General features: G+C 39.3%; 2 protein-coding genes across 7 annotated transcripts in view; both read right to left on the reverse strand.

The window, feature by feature from the left end:
• Positions 1 to 6077: 6077 nt before the first annotated feature.
• Positions 6078 to 7219, reverse strand: LOC117148306. Its single transcript, XM_033315630.1, has one exon. It carries the CDS (start codon positions 7012 to 7014, stop codon positions 6781 to 6783), a length of 234 nt encoding a protein of 77 aa, XP_033171521.1. The 5' UTR covers positions 7015 to 7219; the 3' UTR covers positions 6078 to 6780.
• A 1441-nt stretch (positions 7220 to 8660) lies between these two features.
• LOC117148557 (mannosyl-oligosaccharide alpha-1,2-mannosidase IA) overlaps positions 8661 to 25713 on the reverse strand; it is a 50652-nt gene continuing 33599 nt past the window's right edge. For 5 of the 6 annotated variants that reach the window (XM_033315998.1, XM_033315997.1, XM_033315996.1 and 2 more), the window contains exons 3-7: positions 11352 to 11964; positions 11068 to 11292; positions 10853 to 10991; positions 10522 to 10783; positions 8661 to 10463 (exon numbers count right to left, since the gene is read on the reverse strand). In XM_033315998.1, the coding sequence (XP_033171889.1) occupies positions 10317 to 10463; positions 10522 to 10783; positions 10853 to 10991; positions 11068 to 11292; positions 11352 to 11964 (1386 nt within the window). In that variant the 3' untranslated portion in view covers positions 8661 to 10316. Of the gene's footprint in view, positions 10464 to 10521; positions 10784 to 10852; positions 10992 to 11067; positions 11293 to 11351; positions 11965 to 18953; positions 19527 to 25713 lie in introns of those variants that run through there. The other variant, XM_033316000.1, reaches the window with a different exon arrangement.

Below are 25713 nucleotides of genomic sequence, written 5' to 3' on the forward strand. Positions count from 1 at the left end.
CTTATGTTTATTGATTGGGGAGAGCCAATAGACATCGTTTTAAGTATTTTAATACAATAAAAGAAGTTTGGTCAGCCCCAATATAAAATCTATTTATATGGACTATCGAATGATAGAAAACCAAGGAAAATCTGGGATTATTATCCTCCAATTTATCCTTTAAGCCGGATTACCTCTCTCTTTGGCTCTGGTTTTCTGGGCCTTGACTACAGTTACGCTATATTATAATATATTTGGTATGTGGCAAAATATATGGTTATACCTATGTTATATTAAGAACAGAAGGGTATGGTTATCATCGACATATGTAATATGTAAAGAGAGAGATACTTTATGTGGCTTTCACATCTAAGAGGAGTCACTTAACAAACGTACCACATACAGACATACGTACAGACAAGATACATATATATGTTAAATACAGATAGATATACAGAGAGAGGACTCACAGGATGGCCTAGTCATACAAAAAAGAAGTGGAACCAAAGAACAAACGATAATCGCTCTCCCTATAGACTATACACGGGCTATATATGAATGTATTATCATCGCTTTCGGTTATATCGATCAATCAGATTACATAGACATCGAGGGACGAACAACACAAACGAAGTGGGGATCGGTATTGTTTTGTTTTTTCTTTGTTTTGGGGGGAGGAATGGGAGGTATTACGAATAGTAATAGTGGAGGGTCCAAGGTGCTGCCCCGCATGCGCAACCCGTAAGACTCACTTGAGGAACCGCCGCCAGCGCCCGGTGGCGGGTAGGAGAACCAAAATTGATGGGCCAGTTTGGAGTGGGGCCCAACCGAGGGGCTGTCTGGAAAGAGGACGTGGTATAGGTTAGTCAGTGTTCAAAATGCAGTGCTCAACGGTGGAGGATCAAACGGATTCGTCACCAAAAAAGGTGTTTAAAGTCTGCACTCTCTCTCTCTAATCATTTCTTTTGAAAAGGTCAAATCTCCGTGATCCTCCATAACCGAAACCATTCGAATTCCTATTCCTCGGTGGAATACTCACCGATAAACAAGTCCTGTCGCTTGCACTTGTGTGCGTGAGCCTGTGGAAGGACCTCAGTGGTTTTTCAGTTGTCCAGTTATCCAGTTGTAATGTTTTCCAGTCTATGACCAGGCACGTGCGTTGAATTGAGTGAGGCTGGGTCCGACTGGGGATGGATGGTTCCAATGGTATTGCCAGATGGCCAGATACCCAGATAGCCAAATAGAGAAGCACCGAGGGCGTGTCAGTGGTTCATTTCGGCGCTTGGGGAATTTACCGAGCAACACGGCGATGGTCACCCGCTGGCCCAATGGTTTACTAATGGGAGCCGGAAAAAACACACAACAAACAAATTAGAGTCGTACGCAAATTGGGGCCATCAACTTACTGACTTGTAGTCAACCGTGTGGCAAGTAATCAACCTAACCTACGCATACACACACAAACACAGTCGCATACACTGTGAATAATAAAGTACAGCTAGTACTTAATTTACATGTTCCCCTGTTGAATTGCCATAGAAAAGAATATATATAGCCACTGTTCCTGAGATCAATGGAAAATCAAACTAACTTTCTGATTGATATAATAGGTATAAAAAAGGCACTTAAAAATATAAGAAAATATATATGTTTTGTTCATTTTGTCGAGTGTAAGGCTAGGCATTAGCAACCGCAAAATGCCGAATGGCTGTGGCAAGCAAATCTGGTTAACCATGGCAAATCAAATCGAATGGCATTACATCAGCGAGAGCCACTCGAGGGTTAAGTGGCTGGCTGCATGGGTTAATGGGGGTAGAAGAGGACTCGGAGCAGCTTTTATGCCATCTGTATGGGCTTAGGCACCAGCATGTGAAAATGGGTCAAAAACGTGACTCTTTGGCAATAAGAAAGCGGTGGGTGGGTGGAGCTGGGCGTGGGAAATGTGGACAAAAGGCGGTTTTAAAAAGTGGGCGAAGTAGTATGCCCCAAGGGGCGGGGCGGTCCTAACCTTTCCAACACAAAAGGATACCACCAAATGACACTGTTTTCAGTTAGGCATTTGCCGTTTCGTTTAATTCTTACAACCAGATAAATGGAGGCTTTTTAATTTGTTCTTTTTTTGTGTAGATTTCATTGGCTTATGTTCGAGCTAATTAACCGGTTTATCATAATTATCTCGTTATTAATTAGTGTTTATATATATTTGATTGTACTATAAGCTTATCTTCAAAGATTTGGATACAGCCGGAAGCTTATGATATTTTTTTTGTAAAAGAACAAGTAAATTGTATATTTTGTGAAAGGTTTTCGCTGAATTCATATAATTTCACTAAGATCTATTCCATATATTAATGCTTCTCTGCTAGTTTCATTTTCCTTCTATGATTTAATGAATTTTCAGGAACATGTGTGGTTTTGCTCTCCATATTTGGGTCACTTTATCAGCGGAAGTTCTCCTTTTGTCATCGCTTCAACTTTGCCATTTGAGCATCCTTTTTTGCCCGAGTATAATTTATCTAATCGGTTTATTTTGTATTTTATAATTTTTATTACGCCTTGTTTTGTTTTCTAATTTAATTAATCTGGTAAGAGTGCTTTTGTGTTAGCTGGTACAACAACCATTATGAAATTTTATTGCTTGCCATCTACTCACACAGTCACACACACACACAAACACTCGGAAAAAAACAACAACAACTGGGCCTAGAGGGCAAAACCAACAACACACACGTTAATGTGAGTGAGCGCGGGGGGAGCGGGGAGTTCCTGTTGCGACCCAAAAGGGAAAACCACTGTTAATTAATGCTATTGTGAATTTTTACGCACTATATTTCTCTTTTTTCGCACAACAACAAAAAAAAATCTAGGAACACACACACTGGCAAAAAAAGTGGGCAACAAACAGGAGCACAGAGAGAGTGAGATTGAGAGGGATAGCGGAGGAAGAGAGTGAGAAATTCGCAATTTGGCACACTGCGAATTACCGTTGTGCCACTCACTGCTGCTGCCACTGCGTTTTGGTTTATTTCCTGTCATGCCACTGCCAAAATCAGGATACGTTACTAATGCGTAAAACGCTGGCAAAAAATCCAACGAAAAAAAATATGAAATCAACATGAAAATAGAAACGCAATCAGAGCCAAATGGTGGAAATGCAGGAAAAGCGTGAAAAACGAAATAGGACTCAACTCGACGGAGGCGGCGCCCTTGCAACTGCTTGCTGCTCTGCTTGCGACTGCCTGCGACTGCGACTGTGGCTGCTGCTTGCGCGTTTGCGACTGCTGCGGCTCCTCTGCTGCGGCTTCTGCTGCTGCTGCTGTTGCGTCGGCTCCCTTCGCCAAATGCGAGTGCGTGCGATGGCGTCGAGGGACGCGGAGCAGGACGAGCAGGAAGCTGCGCTGGAGGTGCAAGCCGACCAGAGCGGCCCCACATGATTAAAAAGCTAACGGGGAGCGTCGCAGGACATCTGCAGAGAGCGCATGCCGCCGCCAGAGAGAACGAGAGAGAAAGCTTCTGTCCACAGAGAGGCATTTGGAAGACAGTGTTGGCCGTTCGAAAGAAAGGATTAAAGCTCTGTCTAGCTTGAAAACTTCCTTTCTATAAATCAGCTGGACTCTGATTGCTTTCGTTACTAGTCATGCACCAAGTTTAACCAAGTTTAAATAAATAAAAACCATTTGTACACATCCCATTTCAGCTTTCTTCGATTGTATGTCCAAACACAATCAGTTTTATGCCATAACACTAGTAATAATAGTCCAAATATGGAATGTGAGGCCTTGTTGGGCTCGTAATTTAATTTCCAATCAAACTGTGTTCAAAAATGCAAATTCTATTTTTTGGCCATTTTTTGCAAATTTTGATGATGTTACCCCTTTCCAAAAAAGCGAAAATTGACCCAAAAATTAATTTCCCTAAATTCTTCAAAAAGTGAAAGGGATCGTTAGCGCTGGTAATTAGCTCGTCAAAACAGTTATTCTTTCGTGTATATGACAATCTTCAGCGAAGTTATGACGAAAATTCCGTTTGTAAATATCAAGTTTTTGGCAAAAGCCGTATTTCCAAATTTCGGTCATCAAATAATCCGTTTTTTGGCCACAACTTTAAAAATAATTGTCTTAATATGGAATGTTATACCTCGTTGAGCTCGTAATTAAATTTCCAATCAAACTGTGTTCAAAAATGCGAATTCTATTTTTTGGCCATTTTTTGCAAATTTTGATGATGTTACCCCTTTCCAAAAATGCGAAAATTGACCCAAAAATTAATTTTCCTAAATTCTTCAAAAAGTGAAAGGGATCGTTAGCACTGGTAATTAGCTCGTCAAAACAGTTATTCTTTCGTGTATATGACAATCTTCAGCGAAGTTATGTCGAAAATTCCGTTAGTAAATATCAACTTTTTGGCAAAAGTCGCGTTTCCAAATTTCGGTCTATCAAATAATCAGTTTTTCGGCCACAACCTTAAAAATAATAGCCTGAATATGGAATGTTATACCTCGTTGAGCTCGTAATTTAATTTCCAATCAAACTGTGTTCAAAAATAAAAATTCTATTTTTTGGCCATTTTTTGCAAATTTTGATGATGTTACCCTTCCAAAAAATGCGAAAATGGACTCAAAAATGTATTTTCCTTAATTCTTCAACAAGTGATGAGCATGTTTGGCTTTGGTAATAAGCTACTCAAAACTTTTGTTCTTTCATCTTTATGATTATTTTTAGCAAAGTTGCGTATTAAATGTCCATCAAGGTAAATAATGAAAAATAAATAGCGAAATTAGAGCGTATTTAACAGCATTGGTATCTGTCGCTAGACAATTTATTTAAAAAATAAGCTTTTCGAAGCTCCATCGTTCGTGAAAGCTTTATGGATGCTAATAAAAACGAAAAAGACACGATCGGAGATGAATAGAATACCAAAGTGCATTTATAATTTTTTATATGTGTTGGCATTATTTATAAAAGTATCTTTACATATGGAATGCTCCTTTTTTCATGCGTTCGCAAATCATTTGTTTGTCACAAAAGCATACACTTTGTCGAATGGTCAATATAATTTTTATCGATAAGAAACCTTAAATAAGGCCAAAATAAATATTATTATTAGTGCAAAGGGTATAAATACTTCAGATTGGATTCCTAGTTTTATGTTTATGTATGTATGTTTGTTTTCACGTTTATCTGCACTTCCATATCTTCTTATTTGTGTGTGTTATTTTAGGGGGCACGTTGGCTAGACTCAAAGTTAGATAATGTCCGTATCAGCGGAGATAAGCCCCGTAAATTTGTACCGTAAATTGCTAATTTGGGCAAAAGGCCGAAATTGTAAAGTCCGAAAATGGAATACTAAACCGTGTCATTTGGAAACTCAAATATCACCTATCAGCGAATAGGACGAATATCACGAACTATTTGGATGTCAGTATTTTCGCACACGCACTCGCCGACTCACGCGATAAGGTTAAATATAGTACGGTTCTGAGTGCACACATCCTTACATAAACAATTTGCCACTCAGAGAAAATAACTCACATTTATTTGGCAAACACAACTACATACATATGTTTCTTGGGACGAATTCTAATGATCGTGTATACGAAATTTACCTGAAATTTGTTGTTTTACAGCAAGAGTTGCAGTTATTTTTGAAAAATTTCTTAAGATTTTATGACTGCAACATGCATTAGAAGTTTTTTTCAGTGTATGCGCATCTTAGCATGCATATCAACGAACTCTCTGAGAACTGTGTTCAATTATTTTGCAGCGGCGAACGAATGCAATTATTTTCCCCCACACCCTTTCATTCTTCGTCCGTATTTTTCACTCTCTTCGCCTTCATTTCAATCGGTTTGTTGAACTTTGTCTATTGGACAGGCGAAAGAAAAATCATTCGCCTATTCCCGAATTTTCGAAATCAAAAACTCAAATCTCAAGCCGCTCTTATCGCACCTTTTTTTCGTTCCACGCTTCAATTGGTGACCTTGAAAAATGTTGATAAACATAAAAACAGAGACCCCAAAAACCGAATAAAGTAGAAACAGAACCAAACAAAGTCTGTGTTTGGAATCAAAAAAAAAAACAGAGAGCATATGGTACATGTATATTGGGGAGTGCTTGTGTATTTGTGTAGAACTCGTTTTTTAAATGCGTCGTGCGTTTATTTGCGCTTCTCTTATACAAATATATATAAAAATTCATAAATTCATAAAACGTATAAACTGTAGTCTTTAGCTCTAAATACAAATTAAATACGCACAAAATGCTTAGCTTAATTATATCGAAAGAAACACTGCGTAAATGGGCAACAAAAAAATTAATGAAACATGTGCTTAGGTTAGGTTAAATAATAACAACACAGAAAAAAATTGGGCTGCGCTTGGACCTGATATTAAATTATCAAATGATTGCTTATATATGCATATTTACTTCCTGACCTGCTTTTAGTAGACCAATGGTGCATTTAAATTAATTTAAAATAATGTCTGACCGTCTATTCACATTAACTAAATACGCTGTTTTGCAAATATCAGATATTAATTAAGAAATATGGTATTAATATATAGTTTTATGTGTAACCTTTAAATTCAGATCCTTTTTTATAGAAAAATATGAGTAGCAGCACAGAAAAAATGGTTTGATGGTTTGCTTGGATGGGATGTAAACGAATTCAAAACTTTGTTCTGTGATTTCTATGATTATTTCCCGTTTCAATTGGCTCTCCAAGTGCGTCCTCTATTGAAGTGGCTGATTACAGGTGATGGCTGATTGTTTGGATTGATGGGTCACCTCCATGATTTTGGGGCTACTCTCTGTCGGCGGGGTTTGTTGGCTCCTTGCCGGAGTTCTTGCACTGCAAACAATAGCGATAGGATACCGGCTCCGGTGGCTTGTTGACCCCTATGTTGACCTGGGTGGCCGCTGCCGCCGCTCCGCCCACGGAATCGAAGGGATTCGGCTTACTGTCCACGGGACTGATGGGAAAGTGCTGCCAGTGGGGGCAGGGCATCTGCTTGGGCGGATGGATGGGGAACGGCATTTTCGCACTTATTTTTTCTTGCACTGGTTGAGGTTTAAAGTTGGCCAAAGAAGCTATATTTTGTATCTGTAGCCTCGATCCGCTTAAGTCTGTATCTATATCTGTAGTTGTATCTGTGTTGTGTTTGTATCTCTATCTGCAACTGCAACTGGAGCGACTGCCGCTCTGTTCGGAGTCTCGATGCGAACTGTGCGGATTGCTAGAAGCGACGCCGCAACGTCAACGACCAAAACAAAAAACAAAAACAAGCCAAGCACAAAGAGTAGAACCTTCTCAGACGAGTGAGGCGACCGGCAAATACCCTGCAATAGAAAAGTATATCAGTATCAAGTGGATGATGAATAACAATTAAATTCTATTTGTAATTTTTAAGTTCAGTTGATATATAAAAGTTTTCAGTTAGTAGTAGAACTTAAGTCGCATTTTTGTGGTGTTTAAAAACATCTGGCGCTATCCATTTTATTTTTAGAATAATACATTTTAAATTGTTTGAACTTTTTAGGTTGGTAAATATTGGCTTATAAACCTTTACCCGACCACTTGTGTGACTTTTTTAAAAACCTAGGGTATGCCAACAACATGGAGCTACAACAGTGCCATCCACGGCATTGCCATGCAGCGCGCACGCACACACCCTCAGCTGGTCTGGTCTGGCGGGCTCGTCTAGTCTGCTCGACAAAGAAGAGCGAACGAGAGGGAAAACGACCGGTCTGATACGGTACATTGAGAGAAACGCCAAGCTAGTATGTGCTTAATCACTTTTAATGCGACAGAATTTACCGTGTCGGCAAACCCAAGACTGCAGTCGTAACCCCATGTAATGGTAAAATCTCTTCTTCTCAGAGAGGTCCTGTTATATTTCTTTGGGTGTACTCTCTCGCACGCTTGTTTTCGCATTTTTTTGGAAGTTGGCGGTGGGTGGCGAATGCAATCGCCAGTTGGCACTCCTCCATTTTATCGTTATGCTTTGTTCGTATTCGATTCCCCGTTTTACTGCCCCTTCTGAGGATCTTATGCTGGCAAAATTTGGACTTTGCACGACAATCGAATGTTAACCCATTACGTTAAAAAATACATTATAAATATCCCTTTGAAAAATTTATAAAACTCTTTCCGGAAGCAATACATTTTATTAGCTTCGGATTTGGATATGTATCTACATATAGCTAAAGATTGTTTCTTGAACAATCATGATTCAAGGGGTTAATCGAAGTGGCTGGAAGGGTGGATATGTCGCGACGAACTCCCTTTCCGGGTTCTCGAGTCGCCGGCGAATGTTGTTAACCTCACATTGTGCTTTGTGTTCGCCTTTTGTGCAAGTTTCTTCATTAAGTATACGCACATTCGGTTTAAGTGGGCTGCTCATTAATTGAGCTCGACAACTGCTCGCTCGTGAAGTGGCTTGTGTGGCAGATACATAAATATATATGAAAGTGGAATCGCCGGGTTATGGGGGGCACTCTTTTACAGTCGGACAAACTATCAATGAGCTATCAATGTGCTGCGAGATAAAAATATTTACACAAAGAAAGAGCTGAATAAGGAGGGAATTTCCTACACTACGTATGAGAGTAATATAAGAATATTTTCAAACCCCTTTTGAAGCGTTTGAATACCGTATGAACTAAATAAATAACGCACAGTTATAAGTTAATTATTAGATCTTTATTAAACTTATGATTTAGGCAAAATACACGTGACATCCTCAGCAGCTCAGGACTGCCGTTGATGAATGTATTGTGTCTGATGCATTTACAAACTGCCATTCGAATCCGTGTGTTCGGCATTATAATTGGATGTATTATATATCTCGCTATTGGCCTCAATTCTAATTTGATCTAAACAAAAAAAGGTTTTGCTCTAGACACTAAATTTATGCTTAGTTAGTATCGAATTCATTCTTTTCTTCCTATTCTTTTTAAGCATTTAGCTCGTTTAACTTTTGTTAGCTTGGGTTTATTAGATTTCTTCATTTATCGGTGTAATTAAATTTGATATTATTTTATTTTGTTAAAAAGTTTCTTTAAAATTCTTTTGTTTTACATTAGGGTCTTAGCTTATGTTTTATGTTATTTTTAAGTTTGTTAAATCACTTTACACAGAACAAGCTGCGTATGTTACAAAAAAAAAAAAAACAATTAAATAACTTCTATATTCCTTTTATCATGCGATCCTTGTGGCTTAGACTATGGATTACAGTTATAAATAGAATTATAAATATGATTACTGTTGGTATTATTATTATAAAAAACCTTTACAGTTGTTAAAAATTAAATTACCATTCGCTCGGCACGTTCCATCGTATCATTAATTTATTTTAACAATTGCCTACGTTTTATTTGATTTAATTAAATACAAATATATATTTATTTATTTACTGTATATATATTCATTTGCGTTCTTTTCGCTTGATGTTCTTGATTTAAGGTAATTCGCGTTACATTTCTTTCGTCACATAAAGTAAGCTAGACTCTATATTAGATTTATATTTAAATATTTAGGCTACAAAGTAAACAATATTGTGTAAGAATATATTTGTATAAATATCAATTCGATTTTCTTCTGCCTTCATTTTGCGAGGAAAGTCAGTAGAAATTATATACAAAATAAAGTGGTCAAAGATTCGAATTGGAAATTAGCAGAGTAGATCTTACGAAATGCCCGCCAAGTGGCCATAAATCCACACAGAGATATAGTCGCAGATCGAGAATTGCGTATAGAATGCTTGTAGAGATAGTTACGTAGCTGGTTAGTTGAAAAAGTGCCTTGTGTGAGCGCAAGGAAAATCATAATAAGAACACCTGAGTTTTACATTTACACGTATATCATATTATATATCATATCATAATTAATATCAAGAGTTTTTGCCTACGTCTACGTCATTCGCATTTAAATGGAAATTGAGGTCTTCCCACCATCCACCTCTGTCAACTATTTGGATTGCTATTAATTCCATAAGATAAATCAAGAAGAGAGACTTGGAGAAACTTGTGCAAACAGTTAAGAACTAAACTACGATATATCCGTTTAAGTTTACGTTCCTATATATGTGCAAGCTTTATAAATATGTTACATTGACAGTTTCTCGAGTGTGTGTGTGTGTGTGCCTGGATTGATTGTAAACATACAATATCTTTCGTAAGCAGTTGTCATTCTCACGTAATCTAACTAATAACTTAAACAAAACAAAAAAAAATGTTACGATCTGGTACACACATGTGTAGGTTTCCAAATATCGCGAGCTAAGTAAGGTGCATTGCTAGGGACAGGCCGAACAGCCAGCGGCGCAGCATGGCGCCCGTTTACGATGCGTTCGAAACCGGAAGCGTTACGGGCGCCTGTCTGTAGTACGCATTCGCACCCTTGATCGGCAGCGGATGGGCCTCCGTGTTGAACACCCATTCGTCCAGCGGCAGCACCGAATCATCCGAGAACAGCAAGTACAGGTACTGCAAGGGAACCAATTGTTTAAATTCAATTTCAACTTGGCCAATGAAAGATATTCACCTTAAGCGTTTCGGCGAGGAAGAAGCTCTGCTGAACGTCGTCCTTTTGCGGCTCCTGCTGGTAGACGTTGCGCAGGCCACAATATCCGTGCGCCGTGCGGCAGTGCTTCTCCAGGGCGAGGACCGCCTCCCAGCCCCAGTCGCGGTATTTCTGGTCGTGCGTGAGTCGCCACAGCACAAAGTAGCTCTCGAAAGTCTCTGGCCGGAGAATGTAGTACTTCTCCTGCGATCTCAGTGCTCGCGCCTCCACAGCTTCGCTGAATCTAAATGGGTTGAATAGCAGATATATTAGTACACCTATAAGGGTTTTCTCAGATTGTGGATTTACGCACCTAAAGGCCTCGGGTCCCAACTGAGTGGGTGCTCTGATGTAGCTCTCGTGGCAGGTGTTCGTAATGCCCTTGCCCACCTCCATGTACTTGTCCGTATAATCATTTTGACGTGTGGCCGCTCCCAAAGCGAAAAGGCCGCCTAAAAAGTTGGAAAAGATTATTGAAAAGCGGAACACATGGTAGGTAAGTAACTTATACCAGAACCAAGAACTTACCCGAGAAGCAAGCCAAATGGTCCATCTTATGCTCCAGCCTGTCGAACTTGAGATCGGAGACGTATGTCAGTCCGCCGGGACTCGTGCGGACCATCTTATCCAAAATGGCCAGCATCGCCTCGTCAAACATCTCGCGGGCTTCCTCATCCGTTTGGCCGGATTGCAGCCAGGCCTTCAGCAAGTACTCGTAGTAGCTGTCGCCCAGAGCGCCCAATGACATGTGAACTGTGGATAAGTGGATAGGGTTTAGTTGAATTCGGCTGAAGACTCTGGCCAAAACTTACGTTGCCCCCATTTGCCTGTCTTGGGATTGAGAAAGTTGGGATAGAGGCCCTTCGGTTTCTCGATCTCCTTGAGCACTTGGCGGATGGTTTGCACTCGTTCCCTGTACAGTGGATTACCGGTAATGTCGCTCAAATAGGCAAATTCGAGATGCAGTGTGCCGAATTCGGATAGGATAGAACTGCCGCCGGATGCCCAGCCGTAGTTCTTGGCCACACCGGTCTTGGTGTTGACCAGCGCGTAGGGAATCCCCGTGGGTGTTTGGAAGGCGGGCAGCAGCTTGTCGGCCACGTGCTGGGCCTTCTCCTTGTACAGTGGATCCCCCGTAAAGGCGTACAGCGTCAGCATGCCGCCGACAAATCGAATGTTCGTTTCGAAAACACTCAACTCTGCGCTGATATTGTCCAGTGAGAATTTCCGCTCGATCCAATCGCGACCCTCGCGATATTCCTTCTCCAGTCCCATTATGTACAGGGTATCCAGCCCGTCGACGATTGTAGCGCCCAGATCGTAGGATCCAAAAATACTGGCCGAATGGGGTCGCTGCGAAAGGGGACGCAGCTCGTTCTTGCCCCACGCATACAATTTGTAATTGTGCCACGCATGTTCCATCATCTGAAAGAGCAAATAGAATGGAAGTTCGTTAGAGATTTAATGCAATTACTATTCATTTGTAGATATATCAATAGAAATTGAACTCTTTAAGCACCCAAAAGCAATAGTTGCACTTTAAGCATTGCCATTGAAAATTGAAAATCGTTAGCGTATGCAACAATCCCACATTGAAGTACCCTCAGCAGATCGCAATCTTTTTGCATGGATACAATATGCAGATTTCCGCACATTTCATGTTATTTCTATATTTACACTCTGCTTAATATTTGGCCTTCGTTGAAATTCGTTTCATATTTAGTTTCTCGCTTTCAACTCGGCTTGAAATGTTTGCATACGTCAGTGCGACCGTGTGTTTGAGTTGATTTACCCCTTTTTTTTGCAATTGAATATCGCCCAGTGCCACATACACACACACACACGTACGGCACACACAGACGTGGGAAGTCACGTAGCTGGCCGCAGAAATGGTAATGAAATGGACAGCTGAAAATCGTTTTCATGGCCAGAACCGTGTATTTATAAGGTATTGCAATATATTTCGAAATTTTAAAGTGAAAATCATTTGAAAAGAAATTAATGAATTGAGAATTTAATAGTATTTTTCATGGTTAAAAATTAGTTTTTATGATTAAACCATTCATTTTAAAATAACTTTTAAAAATGTTGAGCTGCTGGAAACTTTCATATTCGAGTTCAATTTTTTTTTTTTTTTTTTAGTTTCCATTTGGCTTAGTGCAAGTATTTGACTATGCACCTGTGTGTGGGTGTGTGTTTGCATTGGTGTGGCCTCCGCTATTTTGCATTTTGCCATGTACTTCCGCTTACACACACACTGCCACACACACACACACAGAGAGCATAATTCGGCATTGCATACTTTGGAGCGCCGCTTTGCCTCTCTTGGTGTGGCTTTCATTTGGGTACTTTTTGCAAAAATTAAATTACGACCGCAGGACAAAGCACTCAGCAAGGACCAAGGACCAGCGACTTCCCCATATTCTCCTCCTTGCCATGTTTGCTTTCGCTGCGGGTGAAACAGGAAGGGAGGGGAGACGAAAATGGCAAGCGAGGGCTGAACAAATATTAACAATTTTCCCGGTAATTAATTAAAGTCCAACGCGTTGACACAACCTACTGCACAATCCCATCCGAAGCGAGCCCACTTAACCCCACAACTGAAATCACGCAACACTTAAATCCCGAACCAACCCCCCGCTCATTAAGGAGTTAAGGTCACCACCCAGCTGAAGGTCAGGGCTGAGTTGGGGTTACGCATGTGATGGTACCAAATTTGCATTATTTAATGGTGTAAACTGATACCTAATTAATTTAACATGGGTAAATTGTCGTACGCCTATGGCGCGCTTCGTTACTAGCTGAACTGGATGGCAGTTTATTGTGTAAATGTATTAGGTGTTTAAATACTATATATATTTGTTTTAATTAGCATTTCAGTCCCTTTTATTATCAATGCTTCTTCTACAATTAAATGTAACTACATTTATGTAGGTATTTTTATCCAATTTAATTAGCAATGTTTTATTTGCGAATTACCCTCTTAACGTATAGTACATTACAAAAAATGCATTTATCCCGGGAAAAGGCTACCGCGAAAAACCCCAAAGCCGGTGGTCAGCAAGAGACAGGTATATGGCCGAGTGAAAGAGAGAGGGCAGCGGAATGACGAACCGCAGTCAGTGAATTACAAGTCGAAATGTTTACAACCCGCAAAAACACTTTAAACGGATTACAACAGCTGCCAGAAAGTGTGCGCAAAGGGACAAGGATAAAGGATGCCCAACAGGACCGAGGACGAAGTTCAGGGGTCAGCAGGCATTGAAATTGAAGCAACTTTTGCGCTTTTGCCTTCGGCTGTGTCGTCTCAGATTTTGCGTGATTTAATGAGCCGCAGCTCAGATTGATGGATGACATGCAGGAATGTCAAGTGCGTAGTAAAAGCATGCAATGAGATGGAGGTGGTAAGTGTTGGTATTGTATAAATATCCTTTTTAATCGACAGCAATCAATATGATAGGTTTTCATTTCAAATAATAATACATTTCTATCCGTTTTGCTAATTGTGAAATATGAATGAGTACTGCCCCCTAAACTACATCTAATTTTCAATTTAAGTGGTAGCTGAGCACTGGTAAAAGAGCAAAGTATCCCAGTCATCAAGTCGACTAATTTACGGAAATTGCTTGATGGATTTGACTGATTGATTGAATAATTTTGGTATTCTTGCGACCCATACACACACACTCACTCATCCATCCATCTGGATTTATTGTCGTTGTGTGAGTGTTTTGCCGTGTTTGTGTGTTTGGGTGTCTTCATTAAGCATCAAGTTATATCCTGGCAATGTGCAAACGTCGCACAAAACGTGCCACAGGCGCAGGAATGTCAGACTCAAATGGATGTGCGTGAGTGCGACATCGCCGTGCGACTACAGTGAGCACTCGAGTTGAAGGTCAGTTGAAATATATACACTTTTGCCTGCTTATCCTCAGCGATTGAAACAACAAATCAATTTATCAAACACTTTCAAGGTATATTAGAAAACTATTAATTTTAATTTAAATGCGTTCTACAAGACTTTCGCCCCAAAATGAAATACTGCCTGTGCTATAGACATATGTGTTTTTGTATATTGCTATGTTGGAGCATCATTTCCGCAATGGAATGTCCTAGCAACCAGCAGGGATCGAGGGAAATGGCGAGTGGGAGACACTCGTCAGATGTCACAATATGTCCACATCCCAAAACGACAGGTGCAAAACTCCTGCACCAAAAAATATGTGCCTATACATTTATCTCACAAAGTTTCTAACTACTAAGATTAGGAATTATGATTCATTGTAAATAACTTTGTATTCATTTTAATTAGTTTCCGCTGAATGTCAGTTTGTGGTGATTTCAAAAAATAGAAAGCGTTTTCTGTAGGTTTTAGTTAACTAAGGATTATTTTTCCCTGTGCACTTTGATTGTCGTGCCCCGAATTTCACGCAGTGCAGACTGTCGCACACCTCTAGTTTGCGTTTGAGTTTGAGGCATGCCACAGCTGAATGTTGGCACTCGCTGGAATTGTTTTCCGTCAGCCGCTGGCACGTGACTTTCGTCATTCACTTGATGGCATTTCATTTCAGTCGTGTTCTCATTTTAAAAGCACCGCGCAGAACAAGATATATCCTTCGTCCTGTTCCCCACCCGTATTACTTGCCATGTTCCGATTTTCCCCCCATCGTCTGCGTCCTTTTCCATCTAAGTTTAATGACAGTCCCTGGAGAACTGGGCGATTTACGAGCGCAATCTTTACAGCCAAAAAATGAAAAGTTGAAACTGCAAAAATGAGAGGGAGGTAGCAAACGAGAGAGAGAGATGCGGATGGAATACACAAAATGCGGGGGTGCATCATCTTTAGCTCGCCATAATTGAATAATCCAAAATATTTTCAATGCAACTTTTCCGAGCGCAAAGTTTTTGGCCAAACAAAAGGGGAACAAAACGGAAGATAAAGTGCAAGCAACAAAAATACCGAAAAATACCATAAAGGAGTAAAAGTTGAAAATTGTTCGGAAAAATATGCACACTCACACTTAAACAGAAAAAAAAGAAGAAAAAAAACCACACCAACTTCCTTGGCAGCGGAAAAGTTTAACCAGAAACTCTGGCAAAGAAAAATCATTTGCTTGAGGCCATAAAATAATGCAAAAGACGCGGCGAGAGTATTTTCTTTCAAATTTCCTCCTGCAATCTAGTTTTCCTTTCACTTCGCCTGTGTCCCGAATCTTTCAGAATATATTTCGCCAAATCTCAGGAGTTTATCAAGCCAAGTAATTCGATTTATCCGATACCCTATAGAATTAGGAGTATTTTCGTGTATTAGAAACAATCAAGTCTTATATATGTTTGAAATTTATATTCCGGGGGATCTAATTTTCGTATGAATTTCTTCAGTCCAGCATACCCTTTCCGCTTTAATTGCTACACGGTATTTTTGGGAAAACAATCTAACTATTTGCATTTCGGTGCCGGCGGCTGCTGTGAATCTTGGGGGCGTGGCTTAAAATATGAACCAAAGTTTTCCAAAGACAAAACGCAAGACAGAAAATTGTTAAGGGTTTTCCCGAAAAGAATATATTTTCATATAGCAGTATACTGATAACAAAGAAAGTTTTTCAGCGTAGAACTACGATTCTCAACTTCCTTTCTGTTAAATTCCCGCCAAAGCATTCGTTTCATTTCCCCACCACTTTTTCTCCTCTTAACTAGCTGCTTTCACCCGTTTGCTGACCCTGTGCCGTTGACAATGATACTGGTCAAAACGAAGCGGTCAAAATGCTCAAAAACATGGCCATCGGTCAAATACACTCACGCACACACGAACACAAGCACAAATACAAATACAAATACAATTACCCATACCAATGCCAATGCCCACGCACACATACACACTGATCCGATTGGAGGACGAATAGCGACACAAACAACAGAACTGGGTTAGTGTCAGCGTTGCACTAGTGTTTGTTTTTGTCATTTGGTCTTTTCATCCAACTGATGACCGCACAGTGAAATTCACAAAGACTTTAAGGGAAAATTAGAAAAATAAAAAATTCAACTGCCAGGGGATTTAACATCTATAAGGATCGTAAATGATCACGAAATAGAAAACAAAGTTGTTTAATCCTAAAGCGTGCATTTTTTACCATTTTTCCATTAGTCGATGACCACTGTTCGGATTTTTGCGATTTTTGGCGGCCAGCTGAATTGGTCAATGCTACGCAATGTTGTCCCCCCAAAAGGCCTCCCATTTCTCCTTCACTTTCCTCCGATTTTCGCCCGATTTCCCCTGTTTTTCCCGCTTCTCTCCCCACTTACTTTCACCTTGGACAAGTGGCTCAGTTGTCTGCGCTTGGCTTTTCAATGCCTCGTTCGTTCGATTCCCACCACCTCTCTCCACCAACGAAATTTTTCATTCCAATTCCCGTTGTAATTTGCATGGACAAAGTGGGTGGAAAAACTGGGTGGTGACGGGCGTTGGGTGTCTTCTTTTCTGGGAGGGGCGGAGATTAGCTTGGCAGGGGCGGACAAATGGCTAAACACAATTCGATTATTAGCTGCCGACATGTGTAGAACACGAAAAGCAAAACAAGGCAGCACAGAAGAGGCAAAACAATATGGGTAAGGGAAAACAAATGGCTGAAAAAAGATGGCCAACAACAATGGAAATTCCACAGCAAGGCTAAGACCGTTCAAGAGGAAATTCGAAACTTGAAATGTTAATAAGGCATGGAAACAGTACGCTATTTGCTGATATTTGAAAAGGATCAAGTTCATCGGTGATTATATATAGCCTGAAAACTTGCAGTAATGTAAACGCACTCCGACAGCTTTAGTTATACATATCATTCAGTTTCGTCCACATCACAATGGTGTATCATCAATTCCAAGTTAACTCACCTGCAATGGGAAATAATCGGATGGGAACAATGAATAAAACATTAGGGGCGAACACAGGGCGATGAAATAAGCCAACAAGGAACAAGAAAGTTAAATTGCAACAGATTGTTATTCCTCAGATTTTCCCCACCCTTGCGCACCTTTCGTGTCAGGGAGGCAGGGAAAATTGCAATTCTTAAGCTACACTTTTCATATATATAAATGTCTTCATTTGTAGTTCACCCCTCACATCACAAGCAGCTTTTCCGAGAAATCGTAATCACACATTCACCTGCAATATTTGCACACAATTTTGCAAAAAACCCCCTTCTTTCTTCCTTCACACAAATGGAAATCATTGTACCAGTGATTGAGCTAGTATGTATATCCATCTCCAGTTCGTAAATGGAAATTTAAGTCAATAAAATGCAATCTGGGTTCAAGTTCTCATTCAAATTAATCAAGCTGTCCTCGGGTTTTGTTATCCCACACAACTAAATCCTATTCACGTTGATTGGCATTTTTCAAGTGCATTTCGGCATTTAATTCTGGCCAAATGTTGTAGTTGCATGTTAATTAGGTAAGTGTACGGAATTAAACTCATTCAAAACTTAACATTTAAACACAGCAATTTAAACGCAAATTTGATTTACCATTTATTTTTTGTCCAAATCAATGAGTTGAGCAAACAATAGATTATTTTGGCGGCTATAAATGCCTCTCTACTTTATCGCCCCTTTTATTTTCAGTGCATTTGCAACTGCATTTTGTTTAGGCGCATCGCCTTTTTCAAGGTCGACCGTTTGCCACGTTCTATACGTATCTACTTTCCAGTTGACACGGGCTTTTGAGCCGTTAAAGCGTAAAGCAATTGCCACAGGACCTCTCCCCTCTGCACCAAAAATGTAGGGGATTGGGGGTTTTGACTTCGGCTTTGGCTTTGGCCAACCACGTAATGGCAATTGTACAAGAGAAGGAGCCAAGTGAGCGTAATAAACGCCAAGATTTAGATCACATTCACTGGCGGAGAAGTTGGGCGGCCTTAAAAGAGGTTTAAGTTAGTCGGGGGTTTCGAATGTGCGATTTACGGTGGATTTTTCCTTTCGAGGAACTGAAGAACTTGACACCTCCTCCTCACCCAGTTGTTTTTCTATGTAATGCGCTTGTTCAACAACGCCCCTGTGTTTCAGAAACCGTCTCAATATCGCCGCTGTCTATTTGTTCTTTTATCTGAGTATATATCTGTCTGTTAGTCGAGCATTATATTGGTATTTTAGCCCACAAAGTACCGACCCTGCGGTTTTTTGAGAATATTTTTATAAAGCGGGAAGTTCGGTAAATAAAGTGAAAAATCTGCAAAACGTATAACGTACCATTTCAAACGGAATGAATACATATTTAATACGAGTTATATGTATTTTGGCAATATATTTACTAGAGCATTTAATGAAATATTTAACCCAAAAGGGCACACCATTGAAATGGATACTTCAAATTGGGCTTCACACCGCTTAACCCGACAGACAGACTGGCTTTAACCCTTGACTCACCTTGACGACTTGGTTACGTTTTTCGTAATCAATCAAACCGCTGGATTGGTTGTACTTGAACCCGCCGAAGGGCAAAGGTGGAGCGGTCACGGATACGGTTGAGGACGAGGGTGCATCGCCACCGGAAGGAGTTGAGGTTAATTCTCCGGCGGACGAGTGCGAGGAGAAAGTTGAAGAAGATGGGGAAATGGCTTCCGACGACTCCTTCACTTGATTATCCTCGACTTTTGGCTTACTGCCACCAATAACAGCAGATATTTTGGGTAGCTCCAGCTGCTCCTGCTCCTTCTGCATTTGCTCATCATTCTCGTCATCCCTGCTGCTGGCATTCAGCTTGAGATACACATTCCGCGGATGATTGTTCACATAGTTCAACTCCTTGATCTGATTCTCATTGTTGCTAACACTATCGCTGGCCACCTTCTCGTTCAGCCGAATAATGTTCGACAGATTGATATTGTTGATCAGGGTTATTCCGGTAATCCCGACCAGCACGATCACAAAGCAAATTCCGCCAATCAGCAGGAGCGGCGTGGTTTTCGACGTTTTCGGGCACATTTTCACTTTTTGATTTACATGCACTTCAGTTTTGATTGGAAATTATATTGTCATGTTTCTTTTGAATTAAGCTTAACAGTTCCTTGACTAAAAAATATTAAATGAATACATCTTTTCATTTTCTAGTTGCTCCAACCTTTTCGCTCTATTTAAATGTCAGTGCTAAGCATAATTTGCTCAGCTCTCCTTTCAAGTTTGCCCCTTTGCCCCTTTGCGAACCATTTCTGTTTTGCTAAGGATACCTTTAATTCCCCTTCGTATTTACATCACTTGAAGCAATCGACCTCTGACTGTTCCGTCTCTCCCTAAGTACTCCGCCAGCAGAGCAATATAAAAGTTGACAAGGTTTTATTGCATTCCTTCGCATTATTTTATTTTTTTCTTCGCAGATGGCAACTGAAACAGCAAAAACCAAGAGGACATCCTGGCTAACAAACACAAAGTATAAAGAATTTGTTCGAATAAAAAGCACAACAAATAGGAAATGTTTCTGGAAATGGAGGAGGATGAAACTTTTTAGGTGAGAACTGGACCCTTGTAATGTCTAAGTGTTCTGCCTTTGCTCTGCAACTCGTTTTGCCCGCAGCTTTTTCCCCCATCGGTTGCCATTCCATTCGCCATGCATATTATGAATTTGCCAAGTTTTGTTTGAGCCGCACGACTGCACTTCAAATTCGAATAATCAATGATGAAAATGGGAGAAGGGCATCGATGGTGGGTGGAAAATTGGGGCGGAATGTGGAGCAAATGGAAGGTCAGGATAGCAGGGGCAAAGTTATAAGAGCCATGCTGTTAGAAAGAGTTTCAAAACAATGCGCCTGAACTAATTTTCAAATTACGTATACGCAACGTATGCCAAGAGTTTTTCAAATAACGTATACGCACTTCAGGCGCAACATACAATATGACAGGCCATTACAGAAATTAAGATGGAAAAAAACCCAATTAAAAGCCACAGGCAAGGAAAATTATAAAACCAATCTAGATCATATCAGATCAATCCGATAGCAGCGTATTCTGTTGTTTTCATTCATTCGATTTTGTTTTCATTCTATATTTATATCCCCGCTCAACTCTACCCTCCATTTGAAACTCAGACGGCGACGTTTTAATTGAATTCACATCAATTCAGCGCACCCCATTCAACAAATGCCGATGTATGTACTATATATATTATATACTATATAGTTTGTACAGCAAATTGGACAGAAGAAAGAGAACAGTGATAAGAATTGCTATCATCTAAGAAACAAGTGAATTGTATGTATTTTTAATACAGCAATAAATTTCGAAATACATTATTTAAAATCACAATTTTAAGTATTTTAACATTTTCTTTCAATTTTTCCATAGCTAAACACACACGACTGCTCGTATATCATGGGAATAATGCTGCTCTTGGCATAATGAAAATAGTTCATTAACGATGGGAGAATCTCTAGCTGATTCTCTCAAAGAATCGCCCGCATACATATACTCTTTTCAGTTTTGAGTGTTTATTTTGCTTTTGGCAACTGCAGCTAGTTAGGGGGGGCAAAATCATTGCAAGATGCGTTTAAATATAGAGTGAAAAGGGGGCGGGGGCGGGAGTAGAAGCGGAGAGTCGGCTCAAGGACACGCTCACTAGGCAGATGGCAATTAACAGAAACACGAAATGAAAATAAAACATAAACACAACAAAGTGACACACCAACACGCACACACATGGAGTGGTTTTCCCTGCGAGAACAGCGGGGTAGCTGGGTGGTGTGGAAAACCTGAGGCTGGCTGCACAAGAAAAACAAGAGAAAAAAAAAACGTGTCAAGCGCAACGGCGGCACTTGGCGAGCGAAGAACGAAGAACGAAGCCGAAGCCTCGGGCCTCTCTAAAACCTCTGGCCAGCCACCCAACCCACTGCCACCCACTTGTATTTCAAACCGAACACCACACACCACCCCCATCCCCATTACCCACCCACTTTCCACGCATTGCACCTGCCAGCTGGAGAAAGGAAGCGGCAGAATAGCAGGGGGCCCAGCATTTTCATTGCAGATTGCTGGAAAGCTGTGACAAGAGGCTGTCCTCCATTTGGCTTTCTCAATCAATCTAATTCTCCGCGGGCCACCATATCACAATCAAATGGTCTTTTGAAATAATGCTTTTCTATTTAAGAAGCTAGCAAATTGGCCTAGATATTTGTTGGAATTTTGAAACTTTCGTTCATTTTTTAAGATTCTCAAAATTAATGTTCTCATATTTTTCTAGTTATTACTTTGAACTTGCTGCAGTTGACTTCTGTCGAGAGTACGAATATTTAGTTTAATTTTATATATATTTTATCAGCTGGATTACCACTTTTATTTGTGTTATTCCAGTTGTATTTACTTTCAAATAACAGCAGTTTAAAAGTGACTAATTCTGTGTTTGATACCATTCATAAATATTGTGCAGTGTACAAATAAGCGAGCACACAGGTGCATGGATTTTTATCAGTTTTTTATCAGTCACATTATTTCTAAAGCAGACTTTACAATTCTCACAAGTTCATACAGTGTTGTTTATTTTCAGACCCCGATACCATCTCCATTCCGCACATCTCTTAGTCTCACTTTAGATATTAGCACTTGAGATACTTAATAACCTTCTGGCACCTTTGTGCACCAGTATCCCTGGATTACTCCAATCTCCCTTTGCCCAGAAAACACCCCCGGGTCGAATATTATCATCATCGCACCACCCCAGTTTCATTTTACCCACTCTGGAACTGTTGCTCGTGCTCGGAAAAATTCTATTTATTTTCGGTTATAACCAAAACTTAATTGAAACCTCAATTGGTTCGCTCGGGAGTCCACTATATATCATTGTTCGCATTTTCGTGACACATTTTATTTATAACGATACAAATTTGTTGCTCCTCTCTGTGTTATGGGCTAATAGTTGCTGTCTTTTGTTTGTTTTTATTTGTTTTTATACTGTGAGTTGTCGTCTCGTAGCGTAAGTATGCATGTCTTCAAATTCATTTTTTTTTTCTATTTATTTTTGTGTATGTTTTTTTTTCGGAATTTTTCGCGCGTGCACGAGTCGGCGGCAGAAGGCGAAAACAGAACGAACCGAATGCGGTGACTGAGGCAACACCAATGGGCCAGAGTCAGGCCAGAAAAAAAAAAGAACACAGAAGCCGAAAGCCAAGAGCCGAGCCGCAAAACAGCCAAACGACCGAAACGCTTTCGACGGAGCTGGTCATTTAGCCTTTTTCTTGGCCTTTTGTGCGGGTCAGAAACCGACAAGAACTCCTCGAAAATTCAGAAAAATCGGAAACAACCGGGGAAAGCATCTTAATTGTTTTATAATTGGCTTGGTTTCTTAATTTCTTATAAAATTTAAGCAATTTATCTAAAAAATGAACTTCTCTCTATATAGAAATAAAGTGATCACATAAATATGACGCGTGTTGGTCAACGCTAGCTATTTCTATTTCAAGTTAGCTATTTTATTAAGACTATAGATGCTTTCTATAAAGGATCATCTGTTGCAGTTAGAAAACGATATTTGAAAATTGATAAATATTTATTTAAAGTCAGTTTTAGAATGACAGCACTAACGGCGGTAAAACGAAAAGCAGAGCGGCGAAATCGAACGACGAATTCGACGAAGTACACATTCAAGAACGAAGAGATGCTGAGTGAGCGCGGGAAACGGGACGGCAACAGGCGGAACGGAACGAAATGGTATGGAACGGAACACACCCACACACACATACGCACACGCATTGCAATGCGCAACAATTTGGCATTGGAGAAAATTCCAAAAAGCTTTTGGAAAAGCTAAATATCAAGGAGCGGGAAAATGATAAATTCAAAGAAGAAATTATTTATTATTAATAACACCCACGGAATACGGTAAGCGATATTTTTTAAATAGCAAGCATTCTAGAATTTAAATGACCGTATAATAAATAAGCACATGCCAATCAATTAAAACCAATGAATTACAAAGTAAGCGTAAACGAATCAGAATTTCATTAAACTAGAAACAACCTAATTTGAACAGAATTATTGTTAAAAAAAGTTAAATGGGGCAATTTTATGACAATTAATGGATAGCGATTAATAGCCAAACAAAAATGTATAATAATTTCTGATGCTAATTGCGAATTGATGAAAAAAGGAAGCATGTGTATGTCGGCTTCAAATGCATTTAAATTAGGTTTAATTTATGACTGAAAACGAAACCCTACACAAAAGTCGGGGTCATAAAAACCCAGCGGGGCAAGTGTATAAATAACATCATAATTTTGTAAATTTATAGACGCCTAGTTAAGTTATTCAACAAAATGCGTTGTAAATTTCATTTGAGTCCAGGAAACAAGGGGGTGAAAACTCAGCTGCGAGTCATAAAAACGTGTTAAGTATACGCCCTGTATGCAGAAGATTAAGAAAAGAACGGAAGGAGGGCAGCTAAATTGCAGAAATTTGTAAAGAAATTGGCAAAGCTGCGACTAATTTGAAAAAGTAACTGGGTTAAAAATTTCCTGGCTTTTATTTCAGTCCATTCCGGATCCTACGTTAATTTCTTTTTCTTGGGAAGCTCTGAAGTGTTGTTTATTATACACGTTGCTCGTTAAGTAAAAGGATAAACTAGATTCGTTGGAAGCCAGGGAATAAACATTGTGAAAGTTTCAATCTTCTCGATCTATTTACATCATAACTTGACTAAAAAATGCACTAAAGCTAATAAGAAAACTATTTTCACCTATTTTCACCACTTTTTGAAGAATTTAGGAAAATTAATTTTTTGGTCAATTTTCTCATTTTTTGTGGGGTATCATCATCAAAATTTGCAAAAAATGGCCAAAAAATAGAATTTTCATTTTTGAACACAGTTTGATTGGAAATTTAATTACGAGCTCAACGAGGTATAACATTCCAAATTCAGGCTATTATTTTTAAAGTTGTGGCCAAAAAACGGATTATTTGATGACCGAAATTTGGAATTACGGCTTTTGCCAAAAACTTGATATTTTCTAACGGAATTTTCGACATAACTTCGCTGAAAATTGTCATAAAGACGAAAGAATAACTGTTTTGATGAGCTAATTACCAGTGCTAACGATCCCTTTCACTTTTTGAAGAATTTAGGAAAATTAATTTTTGGGTCAATTTTCGCATTTTTGGAAAGGGGTAACATCATCAAAATTTGCCAAAAATGGTCAAAAAATAGAATTCGCATTTTTGAACACAGTTTGATTGGAAATTTAATTACGAGCTCAACGAGGTATAACATTCCAAATTCAGGCTATTATTTTTAATGTTGTGGCCAAAAAAACGGATTATAAGATGACCGAAATTTGGAAATACGGCTTTTGCCAAAAACTTGATATGTACAAACGGAATTTTCGTCATAACTTCGGTGAAAATTGTCATACAGACGAAAGAATAACTGTTTTGAGCAGCTAATTACCAGTGCTAACGATCCCTATCACTTTTTGAAGAATTTAGGAAAATGAATTTTTTGGTTAATTTTCTCATTTTTTGTAAGGGGTAACATCATCAAAATTTGCAAAAAATGGCCAAAAAATAGAATTTTCATTTTTGAACACAGTTTGATTGGAAATTAAATTACGAGCCCAACGAGGTATAACATTCCAAATTCAGGCTATTATTTTTAAAGTTGTGGCCAAAAAACTGATTATTTAATGACCGAAATTCGGAAAATCTGCTTTTGCCAAAAACTTGATATCTACAAACGGAATTTAAGTCATAACTTCGGTGAAAATTGTCATACAGACGAACGAATAACTGTTTTGAGCAGGTAATTACGATCCCTATCACTTTTTGAAGAATTTAGGAAAATTAATTTTTGCTCAATTGTTGCATTTTTTGTAAGGGGTAACATCATCAAAATTTGCAAAAAATGGCCAAAAAATAGAATTTTCATTTTTGAACACAGTTTGATTGAAAATTTAATTACGAGCCCAACGAGGTATTGCATTCCAAATTTGGACAAACAATTTTCAAGTTGTATCCAAAAATGATACTTTTTTGACGAAAATTCGGAAATTCGTAATACTCGATATTTACGAATGGAATTTTCTTCATAACTTGGCTAAAACAAATAAGAAATACATGTTTTTCCTTAAAACCATTTTAAATGTACTCGACCAAATTTTCAGTTGAGCAGAATGAGGTCCTCTCTCACCTTTCACAGCTGTCATCTTCTTGC

The sequence above is a fragment of the Drosophila mauritiana genome, chromosome X (assembly GCF_004382145.1).
Source record: "Drosophila mauritiana strain mau12 chromosome X, ASM438214v1, whole genome shotgun sequence".
NCBI lineage: Eukaryota > Metazoa > Arthropoda > Insecta > Diptera > Drosophilidae > Drosophila > Drosophila mauritiana.